Genomic DNA, 10,803 nt, shown 5'->3' on the forward strand with positions numbered 1-10,803 from the left:
TTTTGCTACAACTTGTAGAAGTTGAATTTAAACTTGCATGTTGGTGGAGTGATATAACTCATACTATAATATCTTATTAATTTTTTTCATAATTGTTTATGACTATTTAGATGACATGCAAATAACATGGGTATATAACCCGTGTGATAAAAAAACTGATTTCGATGGTTTAGGCCTCTGGATCTGACAACTCACTCCACCGTCTCCAAGAGGAGAAGAGGAGCACGCATGGGGAGAAATGCATTAGCAACATTGGAAGAGAAGACCGGGGAAACGAGAGGATAAGGTATTTAGGTTCGTCGTTAAGTATCCCGTCGCTGGGATGGAATACTGTACGATAGTATTTCACATCCAAACATGCCTATAAGTCATTTATACATAAAACCTTACCACACCAAGCAAGTGCCATGACATATGTAAAAACAAGATCATATCACCTCTATAAATATAATTAGTTTTCAACCGACCAAACATCATAATATGGAGCCAAACGATATATTTATAAATAAAAAATAATTTGTGAATAAGTTTTTATTTACGCATTTTTAGTGATCTAAAAATAAAAAAATAAACTTGGAAAGAAAACTCCAAAATACAATCCAAATTTAAATTTAAAATTTAATCTTAGCTCACAATCATAAAAAAGAAAAAGTATCTCACGGTATTATATTTTAGTGTAATTTTTTGGTACCTTATATATCTTGAGGTATCATAATTTTGTACTAAATTTTTGGTATCTCAAGATATAAAAAACCGAAATAAAAAAGATGGTCGTTTCGGACCGAACAAACCTCAGTCCTGGCCACACTAGAGCCTGTTTAGTTGTTAAAAACTTCACCCAAAAATATTACATTGAATGTTTGGATATCTAAATAAAGAATTAAATATACATGAATATGAAAACTAATTACACATTTATAGAGAAAACCGTGAGACAAATCTTTTAACCCTAATTAGTGCTACCTTTGTCCCATAATATATAAGATTCTGACTATTCACTTATAACTTTTGACCATTTATCTTATTTAAAAATTTACTACAAATATAAAAATTTATAAGTAATACTTAAACTATTTTTAATAATAAAGAATGAATAAACAAAATAAATAATACTTTTAAATTTTTTAATAAGACGAGTAGTCAAACATTATAAACAGAAAGTTAAAATCCCTTATAATCTGAAACGGAGAGAGTTTATGATTAGCTATAAATGCTACAGTAACCAACACGTGCTAATGATAGATTAATTAGACTCAAAAGATTTGTTTTGCGGTTTTCAGACGAAATCTAAAATTTATTTTATAATTAAACTATATTTACTATTTCAAATGTGTTACCATACACTTTAAATATAACCCCTCTCTCTCAAAAAAAAAATTAATTTTTGCAGACTGTACGCAGCCATATGCACGAGACTCACATGCCGAAATCGACCTCTCGGGGACGACCGGCCAACACAGTGGCGGGCCCCACCTCAGTTACGCGCACCTTTCCCCGATTCCCCTCTCGCCTAACTTCTTTTTTTTTTTTTTTCCATTTCCCTCCCCCTCCAACCAGCCCACGCAGCATCGCCATTCCTCCCGTCGTCTCGCACGCACTCGCACAGGCACAGCCGCCGCCACCACCCACCACCCTTCCCCCCTTCCCCGTCTCGATCCAGCGCGCGGGGAGATCGGAGATGGATCGGCCGCCGCCGGACAACCAGCAGCAGGCGCCGCTCCTCTCGCCGTACCAGATGCCCCGCTTCCGCCTCAGCCACCGGTGAGCCCGCCCGTGCGTCGGGGTCTCGCTCGCTATGAATTCGTTGGTCTGGTTGGTGTGGAGGCCTCTGCTTACGGGGTGTGTCTGTGTGTGTGTGGGCGCGTGGAACAGGGTGGTGCTGGCGCCGATGACGAGGTGCAGGGCGATCGGCGGGGTGCCCGGCCCGGCGCTGGCGGAGTACTACGCGCAGAGGACCACCCACGGCGGCCTGCTCATCTCCGAGGGCACCATCGTCTCGCCCGCTGGCCCGGGGTAATTTCGTCACTTCATCTATTTCCTCCTTTCTGCGCTTTTACGATCTGTTTGCACATGCTTGATGCTCATGCCATCGTGTAATTGAATATATGTTTTGTGACCCCTGCTGGGTCTTACTCAGATCGTAAAAATATAATGAGTATAGATCGTATTCTCGAACAAACTTAGCCTTTTTTGGATGATTTGGCACTGGTTAATTGGCAGGATATTGAGTTTTCATCCAGTAGAATTGGAATATTCTTATTTTTATCAGTGGGTGACCAGGTGGTGGGTATGGCCAACACAGAGGAGTGCGCTGATTATAGTTTTGATTTGATGTGGGTTATTTTTCACATGATACTCGGATGCTGGGCTGGGTATTACAAAATGCAAAATTTGATTCCTGTTGATCCCAACTCAAGAGCGTTGTTGGAGCATACGTATAATGTCATGATGAATGGCCAAATTGTCACAGATAGCAAAATCTAAATTGTAGTTAATCTGGGAAAGATGCACTAAATTCACTAGTAATATTAGGGTCCACAGCTGCAAACTTGAGACATATCCTAGACACATTCCTGAAAAATAAAATAAGATATCTCTCACCGTCTTAAGCCAATGGTAAGGTCCTATTTGTTTCTGCTTAGGATTATTGTAATATAGATTATTACAAATATCTAAAACAAACAAATATATTATTATGACAAATTTTTATAATCTAGATCCCAGATTATTGTAGTATGATAAGCTCATCGAAGAGTGTTTTTTTTTCTTTCAGATTATTGGGTGGCTAAATACTTACTACCCTAGGATACTTTAAAGTAATCATACACCTTACCACCCATTACCTACGTCAACTTATAATAATCTAGCTTATGTTAATCTGGCTTAATAATCTAGATTACAATAAGTGGAAACATGGCATAAGTATTTATACTAAACAAGATGTGATTATAGGATCAATTGACCAACCCATTAGTGTATATCTCTATGATATGTTGTCGTTCAGTATATGTGTAAAATTTTGTAGTTACTCTCCTTTAATAGAAGACATTATTGACTTTTGAACATACGTTTGACTATTCGTCTTATTCAAATAATTTGTGTAATTATCATTTTTTTTCGTTGTGATTTGGTTTATTATTAAATATATTTTAAGCATCTTTTACATTTTTTCATATTTACTCAATATTTTTTGATGAGACGAATGGTAGGTATGTCTAAAAGTTAACTACATCATCTATTAAAAGCCGTATAGAGTATTCTGTTAATACTGTGCTGCTGAACTTTTGAAGTATATGTCACTTTTAAAGTGTCAAATCAGAACCCAGAATTTGCATATTAAGTAGAGAATGTTGTTATTGAAGGTTTCCTCATGTACCTGGGATATACAATCAAGAGCAGACTAATGCATGGAAGAAGGTGGTGGATGCTGTTCATGCCAAGGGAGGCATCTTTTTCTGCCAGTTATGGCATGTAGGCAGAGCTTCTCACCAAGGTATGCTCCTTGTATGTTTGAATGATAAAGCAGTTCCACTAAATTAAATTGTCCTATGCCTTGGGGAGTTTTAGTACTACGTCCTACATTCGACATTGACAAGAGGCCAGTTTTCTACAAATTGTCATCATCTAACTCGGATTCTATAATTTGTAGAACCCGAGTTGGATGATATATATTTGTTGAACCAGTTGCTTGTTAATGGTAAAACCTAGAATTTCCTTACTACAATCTCCGTTTGATTTTTTTATGTAAGGTGTATATTTAATTTCAAAAAGTCTTCAAGATTAAATCTGACCATTGATTTTTAATAAAATGTACTCTCAATAACTATAAAACCAGTACTTTGTGAAGGCATTGGAAATAGGAATATCTTGGTATAATTTTTACACACTAGTTGTACTTTTAATTTGATTGTTGGTAAAATCCCACCTTATATAAATCAATGGAGGGAGTACAGTATTCTGAAATCTGAATTAATGCTTGCTTTGTCATGTGGGAAAGGGGTGTATTTTGTCCGTGAATCTGGAGTAACTTTGTTCCCTGTTCTTCTCTGAGATTCACTTCTTCTCAAAGGGTCAAGGAAGAAAGGAAGTCAATGCACTACCAAAAATAGTTATACTATTGCGTAATCAGATATATAAGATATGCTATTTCCCTTTTCATCTCCTTCAAAAAATAGTTACACTATTGTGTAATAAGATAGATAAGATATGCTATTACCCTTTTCATTTCCTTCAACAAATTACAGTCTACTAGGGGACAGCCAGTAATAGTATTTATTTATCTTTATCAGATTTCATATAAATAATATACACGGATTTGAATGTGTTATTCTTCACTTCAAATATTGTTTTTAGAACAATTTTCCCATCGTTGAGGAGGTACACTGTTTTCTATGTAAAATTTGGTATCTCTTGTTATCTTAGGTACTAGAAAATACCAAATTTTGTATAGAAAACAGTGGTACTAGAAGGTACTAAATTTTATATATAGAAAACAGCGGTACCTCATGTACCTCCTTAAAGATGAGAAAAATGCTCTTGTTTTTAACAAATTCACTTCAAATATTGACCAATGCTTTTCACCTTTCAGTATACCAGCCAAACGGTGCTGCACCAATATCTTCGACTGATAAGCCAATATCAACAAGGTGGAGAATACTGATGCCTGATGGCTCCTATGGCAAGTATCCTAAACCTAGGCGCCTGGCAACATCGGAAATACCTGAAATTGTTGAACAATATCGTCAAGCCGCCATTAATGCCATTGAAGCAGGTAATTAGATGCAACACATAAACTTGTTCTCCAACCATAATCCATCACAAATCCCACTGATTTTCTCATGTGGAGATGAACCACATCTGCAGGTTTCGATGGCATTGAGATCCATGGTGCTCATGGCTACATCATTGATCAATTCCTCAAGGATGGAATCAACGACCGGACTGACGAGTATGGTGGCTCACTTTCCAACCGCTGCCGGTTCCTACTTGAGGTAACCCGGGCCGTGGTTTCTGCCATTGGAGCAGACCGAGTCGCAGTGAGGATATCACCAGCCATCGATCACCTCGACGCCTACGATTCAGACCCCATGAAGCTCGGCATGGCTGTCGTCGAGCGGCTGAACGCCCTCCAGCAGGAAACCGGGCGGCTCGCCTACCTCCATGTCACCCAGCCGCGGTACACCGCCTACGGGCAGACCGAGTCCGGGCAGCACGGCAGCGCCGAGGAGGAGAGCCGCCTCATGCGCGCCCTGCGCGGCGCGTACCGTGGCACGTTCATGTGCAGCGGTGGCTACACGCGGGAGCTCGGGCTGGAGGCCGTGGAGAGCGGCGAAGCCGACCTGGTATCCTACGGGCGCCTGTTCATCTCCAACCCGGACCTGGTCGAGCGGTTCAGGCTGAACGCCGGGCTGAACAAGTACGTGCGCAAGACGTTCTACACGCCTGATCCCGTCGTGGGTTACACGGACTATCCGTTCCTTGGCCAGCCTAAATCTCGCATGTAATGTACTACGAGATTAGTAAATCAAGACTACGGTTCTGTATTGCATCTAGGAAAATAAAGAGAAACTGTGTGGGGGTGATTTAGCACATATATTCTTGGAACATAATTTATGGTAATTTATTTATTTTTGCTGTGTGTGATAGGAACTATTGCTGATTCAGTGGTTACAGTAAGCCTGTATAACCCTGATTCATAGTACAGATTTGTATCAGTGATCTCAAACTGGGAAAAAGGTGTATCTAGTTACGTATCACATATTGCTTGATATGAGGTTTCTAGCTCTATTCATCGGTACCAGTAACTACTCCCTCGATCCCACGTTATATGAGATTCTCATTATTCATTTATAATTTTTATTTATTCATCTTATTTAAAAATTTAGTCTAAGAATAATTTTATAGTCCTTGAGAAGATATCATGAGGTACCAAAAATTTAGTATAAAATTTTGGTACCTCATGATACCTAGGTACTATGAGATACCAAATTTTATACTAAAATTTTTGGTACCTCTCAATACCTAAGTACTATAAAATTGCTTTTAATGCAAATATAAAAATTTATAAGTAATACTTAAACTATTTTTAATAATAAACAAAATAATTAACAGAAAAATAATATTTTTAAATTTTTTAAATAAGACGAGTAATCAAACGTTATCAACATAAAGTTAAAATCCCATATAATATGAGACGGAAGGAGTACTAACTGTTGTTGTGATGGGCAAAATCAACCAAGCTTCAGGCTTCTTGGCCATGATTACAGCATGCTTATGTTTGTGATCACGATCTGATCACATCATGGTAGCAAACTCTGGAGCGAGTACTACTGTCACACACCGGGTTCGAATCATAAGCTCACAAAACGTACCGAGTCTCAAATTTACCTCTTCCATACTTGCATAATTTGTTCTTACATTTACATTATCTTACACTACTATACAGCACAAGTACCAGTAGAAAGCCAAGCACAAAATCAGCTCGGTTGATGAGTGGCGACTGATACAGCGATCAACAGGCAGGCCGCGTGGGAGCTGATGGAAAACGTGGCCCAATCACTGCAGCGACCTTTGCTGTTTTGCGCTACTTAATTCTGATATGTACTTGTGGCATGAAGAATTGAAGCATGCCCAATTACAGGATAAGCAGCTATAGCATGGCTCTATCCGTGCAGTACCGACATAGATGGCAAAAAATGCCGTTGTTAAACAGGAAAAAAAAGTCACATCTGATGATTTTTGTTTCCGTTCAGCTGAAATCTAGCCATCGAAATATTCGTCATCATTTAGTAATTGGAGGCCGTGGTACGTTCAAACGTACGCCATGGAATAGTTCAGCGGCAGGAGAGAGTAAGAATTCACGAATTGAAGTACTTGGTTTGAAAAGAGGAGGAATTGGAATACGTCCGTTTATCTCGTTTTTTCTCCCCTCTTAGCCCAGTTTATCTCGTTTTTCGTATGCACGCTTCGCGAACTGCTAAACGGTGTATTTTTTGCGAAAATTTTCTATAGGAAAGGTTCTTTAAAAATCACATTAATATATTTTATAATTTTTTATAACTAATAATTAATTAATCGTGTACTACTCTATTATGTGTCGGATTAAAAAACTTAAGCCGAGCGCGGCCGTAGGCACAAAAGAACCTTGCAGACTTGCAGTAGTGTTGCCCCGATCACTGGCCACCGATAATCGAAGGTAGCTTAGACTTGCAGATGTAGCGTTGCAAACAGTTCAGAAACTTTTTGGATTCTGATCAGTTTTCAAAACAGAAATCGCCGGCCGTTTTTATTTTCAAAAATTACTGGAAACGAAAATGGGTACATTAAGAACACTACCACCGATCAAGAATGAGAACTGGTCAAAAAGTTCCTAGAATTTTGTTTGACATTTCCATAGACCCATATATGATAAATCCATAACAGTAGTCCTAATAGCCCAGCCTACTTCATTAAATTAACCCTATGTTTTTAACTAATTCCTCCTTCCCATAATATAGGCAAAATTACCACTAACAGACAGACTATCTCCTCGTTTAGATTACCTAGATACATGTATGCATGTATGTAACGTGGTTGAACGTTTTGATGGTGAAGAATTTTAAATAAATCAAATTTAGAGAAAATATATGTGCTAGTTAATGTATGCTTGCATGCATGACTTATATTATGAGACTGAGAAAAAAAGTAGTTATTTATATTATAGGACGGAGAGAGTAGTTAACACTTATATACATAAATACTTTACTTTGCAATAACCCGTATGATGTGTGCTTAAACTTTGTAATAATCTGTGATATACTTTAATTTGTAATAATTTGTAAACGGTGACTTTTACTTGGTATTGAGACATCCGGTGACAAAGTGGTCAATGAACTGGTATTATTAGTTGCTAAAATTTGGATGTTTTTTTAAAAAAATTGGAAGCTCGGTTTGAAAGTTTTTTAATGCGATAAATTCATGTTATCGTATTCGATAATATTCGATTCCGTTTTCATATTTAGAGTTTTCAATTCTAATTCCGAAAAGTATATGGAAACCAAAAGATAGATATGGTTTCCGTCCGTTTCTGGATTATTTTCGTCCCTACTAAGATGTAGTACGTAGTGGATTTGTGAAGTACCCTTATGTTAATTTTTTTTTAGATAATAGATAATCCAGGCTTTATTAAATAACATGAAACTATTAAGTGGTCCGCTCTAAAAAATATCTTTGTATGTCATATATTATTATTTTTATCTATTTTGATATATAATGGTTACATATAATTGATGCTAGTATAATACGATCCGATACTACTCGGAGAAAACAATCCTAGCTAGCGACCTTGGTTATTGGTGCACTTAAAATTGTGGCTTATCTTTTGTTTCAATTTCTGTAGATACTACTCGGAGAAAAACAATCCTAACAATCCCAAGAGATATTCCATTCAAGTTGCATCATGCTCGATAACATTCTTATACAAAATTATGTTCGTTATTAATTATTTATTGGTACAATGTTTTCCAAATTTGTGTTTTTAAGGCAATTTTTGTTTGGCTGATATGGTATTTATGCTTTGTTGTGCTGTTCGTGATATATGGATGATATGCTTTTTCATTCTTGAGGAGATGGGTCAACATCATGTTTCTTGCATATAATTTAAATAGTTATATATTTTTAAGAAAAAAATAATAATATAGATCAATACGTTTATATCACTCCACGACCATGGAATTTCATATGATATCTACCCAAATTGAAACAAAAGATAACAAATTAAATTCTAGTACAAGCGTAGTACTAATCAGTATGTCCTCAATCGTTGCCAGTGCATGCCCCTGTCCACGCCACACCAAGTTACTAATTTTGCATGGCATATTTTAGCCTTGGTTTGCACCGAACAGCTTAATTAATTTGCATCAGGAGGCAATTTTGTTAAGTAACATATATATTATTGTCCACCGAAACATTCCGAGACGAAGTTAACCTGAACAAACACGCATTCATGACTACTCAGAAAGAAAATTATTGCCACACCAAATTAACCATGTCGATCTGTGTGTGAGATGAGAGTTAATTAATTAGCCGCTGCCGCCGAACCGAGCCTTGAGCTTCCTCACCTCGGCTTCGGCCAAGAACGTCCCCTTCACCACGTCGGGCGTCGGCAGGTTGTTCCCGAAGAGCGCGCTGTCGAGGATCTGCAGGCCGGGGTCCGGGCTGCTGTACGCGGCGAACCCCACCGCCGTCGTGTCGCCGGTGTTGTACTGGAAGTGGAGCAGGCCCTGGGGGAACAGGTACAGGTCGCCCTTGCTCAAAACCTTGGTGTAGACCTTGTTTGAGTTGGAGGAGATGAAGCCTGCCTTCATGGTGCCCTCGAGGACGTAGAGGAGCTCGGTGCCGGCCGGGTGGGTGTGCAGCGGCACGACACCGCCGGGGAGGATGTCGACGCGGGAGGCGGAGATGCCGAGCCCGTTCAGGGCGGGGTACTGCTTGACGAAGGCCGAGGCGAGGCTGGTGTTGAAGGGCTCGATGAGGATGCCCGGTTTGGCCAGGCCGCCGTTGTAGAAGTCCGCCGCGGTGACCGTCGCCGGCGGCCTGCAGATGTAGCCTGCCGGCGTGTCGCCGCCGCGGAGTAGGTCGGCGACGCAGAAGTCCTGCGTCAGCGCGGTGGTGGCGGTGGAGACGGACAGGAGCACGATCGAGAGGAGCACGGGGAGCAGCACCATCGTCCTGGTCGCCATGGTTACAGCAGCTCCTAGCTAGCTCAAGGCCTCAAGCCTCACTAGCTAGTAAAGCTTCTCGTGGTGATCAGTGATGTGCTCTTGGGCTATTTATACAGGAGAAGCTAAGCCTGTACAGGCCATGCAACGTGGGCGAAATTGACGATGCTTGCTGCTTGCATGCGCGGAGTAAAGCTTTCACCTTTTTTTCAGCCGGATGCACGGCACCCACTCGTGCTGGCCGGCGACTCGGCGGCGGCAAACCGAGGAAATTTTCGGTGGCCCGCGGCGGAGCCATGGATGATGATGATCAGGGGACGCTTGTTAATGTTAGCAAACTCGAACTGAGGGAGGATGGCTATAAGGAAGATATGGGCTCACAAGTTGGGCTGTCAGTAGGGAATCTCCCAGGATGACTCATCGGGCCAGAGACCTCACCTGAACCCCAAGCCCCAACATCAAAAAAAAAAGTCCACTGTAAGTCCCTTATTGTTGGTTGAGTTTTATTTGTGTCCCTCAGCTATAGAACCAGGTATAGATCATCCTTAACTTCTAAGAGCAATTTTACCATCCTTAAGTAGGTACCAAGAGATACCACTATTTTCTATATAAAATTTAGTACCTCTTGATACCTTAAGTACTAGAAGGTACCAAATTTTATATAGAAAATAGTGATAACTCTTGGTACCTCCTCAAGGATGGAAAAAAAGCTCAACTTCTAAAATGTATAAATGAAATCTTTTGGCAATAAATGTGGAGCCTACTTGGCTTCTTGGCTTGTTTGACTTGGTCTTAATGCTTTGTGGTGTTGACGCGCTTAGGTGGCAATAGTAGCAAAAATAGAAAAACACCAATAGGACCTACATGTAAGTTAGTACCCAATCAGAAAAATATACCACTTTGACCAACGTGCCATCACACCTCTCTTTCCTAACAGTGGAGGTAGATGGAGCGTAGGTGCCAACGCTGGCACGCCTTTTCTAGACATATCAAGCTATACTCTTCTCTCCCTCTCCTATGCTCGCTATTTACTTCTTGTCTCCATGACCGATTGACCTTCGCCTTGAGCTCTCCTCCACCATGCTCATCCACATAGGAAAAGGTG

At 39.9% G+C, this 10,803-nt stretch overlaps 2 protein-coding genes across 2 annotated transcripts; one reads left to right on the forward strand and one right to left on the reverse strand.

The window, feature by feature from the left end:
• Positions 1 to 1,546: 1,546 nt before the first annotated feature.
• Positions 1,547 to 5,800, forward strand: LOC102704634 (12-oxophytodienoate reductase 7). The gene is made up of 5 exons (XM_006659412.3): positions 1,547 to 1,761; positions 1,873 to 2,013; positions 3,363 to 3,493; positions 4,589 to 4,771; positions 4,864 to 5,800. The coding sequence occupies exons 1-5, from the start codon at positions 1,679 to 1,681 to the stop codon at positions 5,502 to 5,504; spliced, it is 1,179 nt and encodes a 392-aa protein (XP_006659475.1). The 5' UTR covers positions 1,547 to 1,678; the 3' UTR covers positions 5,505 to 5,800.
• A 2,912-nt stretch (positions 5,801 to 8,712) lies between these two features.
• LOC102704908 (germin-like protein 8-13) lies at positions 8,713 to 9,768 on the reverse strand. The gene has a single exon (XM_006659413.2). The coding sequence runs from the start codon at positions 9,717 to 9,719 to the stop codon at positions 9,060 to 9,062; it is 660 nt and encodes a 219-aa protein (XP_006659476.2). The 5' UTR covers positions 9,720 to 9,768; the 3' UTR covers positions 8,713 to 9,059.
• Positions 9,769 to 10,803: the final 1,035 nt, after the last annotated feature.

Source organism: Oryza brachyantha, chromosome 8 (assembly GCF_000231095.2).
Source record: "Oryza brachyantha chromosome 8, ObraRS2, whole genome shotgun sequence".
Classification (NCBI taxonomy): Eukaryota; Viridiplantae; Streptophyta; class Magnoliopsida; order Poales; family Poaceae; genus Oryza; species Oryza brachyantha.

What these genes read in the sequence shown, in the direction of transcription:
- LOC102704634 (XM_006659412.3), top strand. Translation starts at nt 1,679, where the DNA reads ATGGATCGGCCGCCGCCGGACAACCAGCAGCAGGCGCCGCTCCTCTCG. An exon ending in GTCTCGCCCGCTGGCCCGGG is followed by an intron (nt 2,014 to 3,362) that starts GTAATTTCGTCA and finishes TTGTTATTGAAG; the next exon opens with GTTTCCTCATGTACCTGGGA. An exon ending in AGGCAGAGCTTCTCACCAAG is followed by an intron (nt 3,494 to 4,588) that starts GTATGCTCCTTG and finishes TTCACCTTTCAG; the next exon opens with TATACCAGCCAAACGGTGCT.
- LOC102704908 (XM_006659413.2), bottom strand. Translation starts at nt 9,719, where the DNA reads ATGGCGACCAGGACGATGGTGCTGCTCCCCGTGCTCCTCTCGATCGTG.